Raw genomic sequence first — 8,007 nt, 5'->3', positions numbered from 1 at the left:
GCGATCGATGTTCAATTATTCTTACCATCCTGTTCTTCAGTACGAAACATAAAAAATGCATTTTTGTTAAAATTGAAACTTAAAAAAGATGTCCTTTTCTAAAAAATATCTTATTTTTAAAAATATCGAATAATAAATATAAAGTTATACCCTTAAAGAAGAAATTCGGGCGAATCAGCCTATACGCAAATTTTCATTTAGCAATTGAGCGGAATGAATTCTGACAAATAAAGACAACGTCTCTACAGGCCCCTATATAGCATTTATATTTATAGTTTGCAGAAGTATTGAACCAAATTCTAAGATATAGTCCTTCGCTGAAATGTATTTTCGCTAAAATTCCTTCCTTTAGGCGAAAATAAAAAATGTAGTGTTTCCGGAATTTTTTTTATGCTATTTTTGACAACTTAAGATCATTGAAATAGAACTTTAAAGATAACTTTTATGTAAAACAGTATGAAGTAAGCCATGAATATACTAATGTATCAATTACTAACGAAACAAAACTTGATTTACAAGCGGGAATATCTAACCAAACGACGTTTGATAGCTTGAACGGTCACTTTGATTTTCTTTAAGATGAATCATATAGTTGAACCATGATCATATAAACGACTGGATATCTATCTTTTATTGTCTCTTTGAAGCGAGCTTCGTTGCCGCCTGTATTTCAAAATTGCTATAAAAAATCCGACAATATTCCGTCGTAATTTTATTTCTTTGAATTGTTTAGGTAAAATGATTGATAGAGCTTGAACATTACTCCTAATGCACAAAAAGATTATTTTCAAATTTTTTCACGAGTTTGCAATATATTTTATAACCATTTTCAACTCTGAAATGCAGAATTTCAACTGCGTGTATACTTTTGAATCCCTTTTGTCACTCCAATAATTTTTTTTATGACTTGAAAAAAATAGCTTGCCAAAGTTGAGTGCCTGTGTCATAAGAATATCGAAATTAGAATGTGACACTCTCTAAAATTATTAGACACTTTTAAGTCAAAATTTGGAAATATTAGTCGGAGTTTTGACAAGCTGACGATGATTTTGCCTCTGTTATCTTTGTTATGATATAGATAAAAGACTTAAGAAGAGTAAAAAAACAGAGACTTATTCGAAATTTTGACGTTGTTAGCAAGGTATTCCCAAGAGGTATACCATCAGAATTTATTGTTTCATTTGATGATTTTAACGAGGCGGCAACGAAGCTAGCAGTGTTATCTTCAGAAATACAAAGGAGATGGATGTCCAGTCGTTTATATGTTCATGGTTGAACCCATTAGTCTGCGGCCAGGTCAGAAAATTATTTTTTTTCACCCGGCCGGTTTCCGGAAACACTACATTTTCTTATTTTCACCTTACGGTAATATTATTTGTGAAAAATAAATAAATTATAAAATGTATGAAGGGATCGAGCGGGACTTGACTTTACCCTTCTGAATCGTGATTAATTTCATAACAATGAAAGCATGAAGAGTTTCACGCACTGGATATAAGTAATCCCATACTTGATTTTAAAGCATTTCGCTGAGAATTGAATAAAAGAGAAATCCATAGGATTGATTCCATACTTTCAAGTGAGTAGAACCGTGTCTAAGGAAGGAGCAACTCTAAGTTATGTGCGAGGATGGACTATCCAAATTCTCTGTCCCATGGACAACTTTTTTCGGGAGATGTCCTTTCTTTGATCTAGGATTATATCTCACTTAATTCTAAACACATGTAAGTACATTGAATTCATGATATTCATGACCTAATGTTTTCTACGGAAAGACCCCGGTTTTTGCTAGTAGTGATAAATTTTATACAACTTTTGTCTAGTTTAAATTTGGCACAACTACTAACACCGGGGTATTTCCGTAGAAAACATTACGTCATGACTATCATGAATTATGAAAGGTTTAAACCCATCCTATAAAAACAGTCCTTTAGAATTAATAACCTCTTCTAGCATCACTGGATCACATTTCTATCCGAACATCATAAGGATATTGATGCTGCTTAGAAGCGCTATGGTTCATCACCAGTCCTTGTAACTCTTGATCTTGATGATCATGATAGGTGGAAACGCGGCTATATTTCTTTAGCCTGTGAAAATAGTAAAGTACAGCTGCGACGGTGGCCAAAACACAGAACAGGAGAATGGGGTAGAATCCTTGATGCAAGATAAACCACGTTTCTCCTTGGTACGCTTTGGCGACGCTTCTGCCGTTGTGTGATTTGATGTCCCTGTAAACAAGAACAAACAAAAATCAAAATGGGAAATAGGTAGTGTATATAACACGTTGCCTTAAAAAAGTGATGAAAATGATAACAAGTGACACGTTGAGGATGATTTTACACAGTTTATCAAGAGAATTCCTGTTGGGGTCAAAGTTTCCAAAATCTTTTAAGAATAATGCTTAGACCATGTAGTAACTTAAGAACACTAAAATTTGGTACAGTTATTCTTTAGACTAGTTTCTTTAGTGTGCTGTGAAAATATAGCTTGAAATTTTTCTTTTGGGCGTGTTTTTAGCCCTGAATTGACTTAAAAATTATCGAGTTGACTTGGAAGACGCAGAAATCATAATAAGATGTTGTAATTTGGCACAATTCCTCTTCAGACAGAAATACGATAGTTGTCCTTTGAAATTTACGAGAATTACGAGAAAAGTATGGAGATTCCGCTAGAGGTAAGAGTGGAGCTGCTGGGAGAGTGGAGCTGCTGGGAGAGTGGAGCTGCTGGGAGAGTGGAGCTGCTGGGAGAGTGGAGCTGGATGCAATAGATCTAAAAAACACTTTCAAATTCAAATTTCAAAAAAGAAATATTTATAAACTTCAACTTTGATAATTTTTAAAATATTGTATTGAAAATCTTGGGAATTCAGGACAGCAATACAAACTCGTAAATATTATTACTTGAGAGGAAGAAATCTTGTTCGATAGAGTAAAGCACCAAGTGTCCATTGAACCTCTTTTCCATCTATCATTTGAACGGTCTTCAAACCTTTGTAGTCCATTGGGAACTTCAGACCTTCATGGAAAACAGTGGTCACCCAAGCAGACTTGAAACACTGATATCTATGGTGAATAGAAAAATAGTTACTTGTAAAACGTGATAACAGTTCTTGACCTCAAGCTCTAAGTTGCTACTGACCCAAATTTTATAGTATCCTGATGTTGTGGGGATATATGCAATTTACATCGTCCTAAGACAGTAAAATGGAATATTTGAAGTCTTACTTGAATCTATAATCGTCAGCTTTTGGATAAAGTCCCATCGCATAATGCCTCTTGTGGATGGCCCATCTTGTTTTACAATGTTCCTGAGATTTAGATAAGATAAAGTTTCAAGCGTGAAAACAAAATGCGTTTTGCTACGAGAATATTAAACCGTCCTGAAAATGAAAGTGTTGATATGTCGATTAAGACTTCGATCAGTTTTGATCGAACACCTAAAAGCTCAAAACAAAGAAAAACGTATCTAGATTCTTTCTATTGTAATGTTCTTTGAGCAACACAAAGCCTGTAATAATGATATTTTAAATATTCCAACCTTTGCACTGTTTTGTATTTTCGAATACAAGTAGTCACCGCCAATCCTTAACACATCGTTCGTAGAATACCAAAATTCAGCGAAACCATAAAATTCTGCTTCTTTGTAATTAATAGGGGATTGGTGAACGCCGTTAAAAGAGCAGGGTGGATCCACACATTTGACGGTCTGGTTATTGACGAATGATTTCATCAGATATTCACATCTTTCGTATTCACCAGTACCTGTCACTTTGAATTTAACTCCTTCCACCGTGTGCTCGTCTACCAGATCCATCGGTAGACAAGGATCTAAGATGGTCTCGTGTCGGCTGAAAGTGGGAAAAGTTTGATAAAAGTTTAACTTTTTGATGGCACAAGAAGAGAAACTTTTTCACCCTAATTAAATCACCCATCGGACAAAAATATTTCCCAATATTAAAGACATAAAACAAAAAATGACAAAAGATTGAAAAAAAATCAAAAATAAATAATAACAAATCTTGAAATACAATCATCATAGCGACACTTCATGGCTTTCAAAACTTTTACTCGTTCAAAAGTAACTCATTTAAAATTTGCAAAAGGGTCAATCAGTGTGAGAGAACCAAAGAGCATGACTTACATGACTTTATCTCTGTTATTATTATATGTGTACTTGATGTAATTCTTCCTGGCAACGTCAGCTCCATAACCAAGGAAAGTAGTGACGTAGATTTTGTACTCGTGATCACCTGCGTGCACATCACATCCCAAGTTGATGGTTGCACCTAAATCGTGTGGGATGCTTACCTGAAAGTGAAGTCAAAATATCTAATGAAGCAGATCTGTCTTAACTGTTAATTAACCAAGAAGATGGGATTTAATCATTAAAAGATGTATTAGTGTTGGCTGATGCGCTACTAAGAGTAGAGTCAGATATCTGAAGTAAATATAAGAGTTTTAAAAGATAAAGGGTTGTGTCTGATGACTTTTGTGTAGTAGCTACATAGTAGTTGTTATGGTAGTGGAGTTAGAAGTTACTTCACGCCGAACAACTGCGTGTACTAACCCTGAGTTGATAGATTGATTCGATTCGTTATCAAAGTTTTGAATGATGCCAAATAAAATCACATTTTTTGTGAGTAGAGATACCATTTTGTTTCCTTATCAAGAAACGCACATAACCGCGATCGTCAACTACAGGTTGAGTTAACTGGAGTAAGGTTTGTAAGGCATTTTTAAGTGAAGGGACCATAAAACTTGTTCGAGGTAATGAGACATTCGAGTTAAATAAACTCCACTATATCATAGTTCATTACGGTCGTGGATAAATAGTTTATGCAATGACCTCACAAATTTAACGATACGCATAAATTTAAAAAGATGAAAACTATTTCGATCTGAAAATCTTATCATTGTAAAGAATTGGCGCGGCGAAAAAATTTATTGAGAATTTGCATGCTAAATATTTTCGATATTTTGCTTTGTAAAGGTGGATGCTACGTTTTTTAAATTGGTCGGGGCTATTTTCCTTAGCCACTACCCCTCTGGAAAATCGTGGGACTGGATCCTTCTGCATTTTATGTTTGAGAGGTGGACGAAATAAAATCATTTAGAAATTTGCAAATCACAATATTTCTCACTCCGACAACCCTTACATAGTGAGATTTCTAACTGGACTTTTCTGAAACTAATTTATATGTCTTTTCTTCGCCCAAACTAAGCTCTTCAAAGTTGAAATACTCTTCCTCGCAAAAGTCTTCATTTTCTTCTTCATCAAACTTTTTCAATGCAATTTTTGAATTTTCAGATTCAGGAATAGTACATCTTGGTTGGACAACCATTAAAATAGTGCTCAATACTTCGTACAGTATGTGGCCCCCAAAACGGCGATCAAATTTGAAATTTCTCTCAAATCTAGAGGAAAAGAGATTTTACAAAAATCTTTGCTGCATGAAAACCTTTAACATCTCTACTTTATTTCCTGGAAGTTCTTTTTCAAAATTTTCAATTTCAACAATATTTTTCAATCGCTTAAAGATAGGTAGCTTTTTTCTAATGGCCCCCAAAACGGAGGTTTGAAATTTTAGCGATTTCTCGAGATATCTTTAAGATATGAATACAAAATTTTGACCTTAGTTTTGAAATATGATTTAGAGGGTTTTGGGCATAAATGTATTTGATAAAATTTTTACAGTATACCCCTGGTTCTCAAAATGCAGGTTTGGGGCCCCCAAAACGGAGGTGTAGCTAAAATCAAATTATTAAGCCCGGTGGTAATAGGGGGAAAAACTATGAAATGTTTGTGTTTTCCCTTAAATTTACGACCCGATGGATGTAAAATTTATGATTTTTATGAAATATTTCAAGATTTTCAATATTGCAAAGTCCAAACTGAAAATTTAGAAATTTTCAAAATGACAATTTTGATTTAACAACGTCTTAATCAAGTTTTTGAAAACAAAACTCTTTTGAAAATAGTTCCATTCATGTATGGAATAAGCTGTGAAAGTTTTAGAAAAAAAGCTTGACTGAAACTGAAAATATTAAGCTTTAAAGATATTTTTCTTTTTGCAAAAAAATTACAGAATCTGCCGTTTTTGCTGATTCAGCGTAAAATTTTATATATAATGTAAATTTTTTGTTAGAAACTATTAACTTAAGGTGATAGGAATAGAATTCCAAGATTTTTTGCTTTTTCTCATATTTAGAATTTTCGGTTTTGTCAATGCTGATTCTAGGGCTCCAAAATACTGGTTGACCTTCAAGATGCTATATCTTTTACCCAGTCTCTAAAGTCACAGATGTATTTGCCTTTTCTGAACGGCATTAGGTGTAGAAAGTTTCCTATACCCCGTTTTCATAACTTATTTTCAATATCCAAGGAGTTAGAGTGAGTTATATGCAATTTTTATCTAATTTTGGTGTTAAAATATTTCCTTTAGACGCAAATATGTGATTTTGAATCTGTCTCAAACCAGCAAAAACATGCTCATTTTTAAGTATAACCATCATTCTTTCAAAATAAACAAAAATCGTTTAATTCTGATAAATCTAAAAGTCAGAATCTTCATTTTAATGAAAACCTCCGTTTTGGGGGCCGTCTCCGTTTTGGGGGCCATATACTGTAGAGCGAATCATAAATTATATCTTTCGAAAATTCACAAGCGTAAAAAATACATTACTTGAAGTTGCATGCTTATCGCAATCATCAGATGTGTAAAAACATTTTAAAAAAACCGTCTTATGTACAGATTTGAAGTGTGGAAAACAATCGTAAAAAAGTCGTAAAAAATGATTAAAAGCAATTATGACAATTAGCCGATAAAAAACTATAAAACTTTAAAAAGATTCAAGTGCCCGGTGGGACGCTTTTTATGTTTTTCAACAAATGTTTATTAACGTGCCTACACGAAATCAGCTCGGATCTTTTATTTAAGACTTTTTGTTTAGAATTGAGGATGTGGAACTTTTCAGTTAAGCGCAAATTACACGATTTACCTCCGTTTGCAAAATAATGGTCGAGCATGATCGATTATTTCCCATGATAATATGGGTTGAATGTCTTGTTTTTGGATGCTCCAGGTGTGTTTCGATAATTCAGTCGAATTTGCCTTATCTTCATGTCTGAATGTGAAATTGTGTTGGTTCCAACGTGTTTTAAAATTGTTTTCGGTAAGCCCAATGTACTTAGCTTCTTCCTCACTTTCGGATGAAGTAATGGTACATTACATTGATAAATAACTTGTTCTTGTAAGCAGTTACCTTTCAACGGGCAGGAATCTTTGTTGCGACAATGACACGTTTTGCTCTTGTCAGGTGGTTTGGTGGTTAATATGCTTTTGTTATAAAACGGTTTTTTTAAATGTTTTTACACATCTGATGATTGCGATAAGCATGCAACTTCAAGTAATGTATTTTTTAACCTTGTGAATTTTCGAAAGATATAATTTAGGAAACGTTTACTATCAATACGACCAAGAGGACTGGAGCAATTCTATAAAAGAAATAATCATAAGATCTTACATTGGAAGGGATTTCGTAAGCAATTTGAAATGAAGCACCACCGATTTCGATGGTGCCAACAGTGTTTTGGCGGTTATGTTCTTCGCCAATGTGTTTGTGGTCAAAACGATTCAAAATGTAATTCGTCGCTATCCATAAATAAATGCCTGAAATGAAAAATAATACATTCATTTAGAGACTCAAAAAGCTAATCAAGGTCACTTTTTCTTGAGAAGACAATAATCGCAATGATACTTTCGAGACACTGACAAACAGTAAGAGAAATGAGCATATTTGTAAAAATAGGAATATTATTAATGTATGTGTATGCTAAAAATTATAGACCTGTTTCCATAATTAAGAAAACAAAAGAGCTCCGTTGCTTACGAGGAAACCATTAAACCATTTTCAAACTATTTTCTCCTTGGCAGTAAAAACCCTATTATAGGGACATAACAGTACTTGCGAAATTTGTAAACAGATGCAGCAGATACAAAATCAA

General features: G+C 33.7%; 1 protein-coding gene across 2 annotated transcripts in view; it reads right to left on the bottom strand.

Moving 5' to 3' along the window:
- Positions 1-542: 542 nt before the first annotated feature.
- LOC136805416 (ectonucleoside triphosphate diphosphohydrolase 4-like) overlaps positions 543-8,007 on the bottom strand; it is a 65,917-nt gene continuing 58,452 nt past the window's right edge. For both annotated transcript variants that reach the window (XM_067061999.1, XM_067062000.1), the window contains exons 5-10: positions 7,527-7,672; positions 4,144-4,310; positions 3,541-3,850; positions 3,228-3,310; positions 2,904-3,065; positions 543-2,231 (exon numbers count right to left, since the gene is read on the bottom strand). In XM_067061999.1, the coding sequence (XP_066918100.1) occupies positions 1,964-2,231; positions 2,904-3,065; positions 3,228-3,310; positions 3,541-3,850; positions 4,144-4,310; positions 7,527-7,672 (1,136 nt within the window). In that variant the 3' untranslated portion in view covers positions 543-1,963. The remainder of the gene's footprint in view (positions 2,232-2,903; positions 3,066-3,227; positions 3,311-3,540; positions 3,851-4,143; positions 4,311-7,526; positions 7,673-8,007) is intronic.

This window comes from Clytia hemisphaerica, unplaced genomic scaffold (assembly GCF_902728285.1).
Source record: "Clytia hemisphaerica strain Z4C2 unplaced genomic scaffold, Clytia hemisphaerica genome assembly, whole genome shotgun sequence".
Taxonomy (NCBI): domain Eukaryota; kingdom Metazoa; phylum Cnidaria; class Hydrozoa; order Leptothecata; family Clytiidae; genus Clytia; species Clytia hemisphaerica.
The sequence above is the reverse complement of the archived record's forward strand: the minus strand, read 5'-3'. Positions and strand labels throughout refer to the sequence as shown.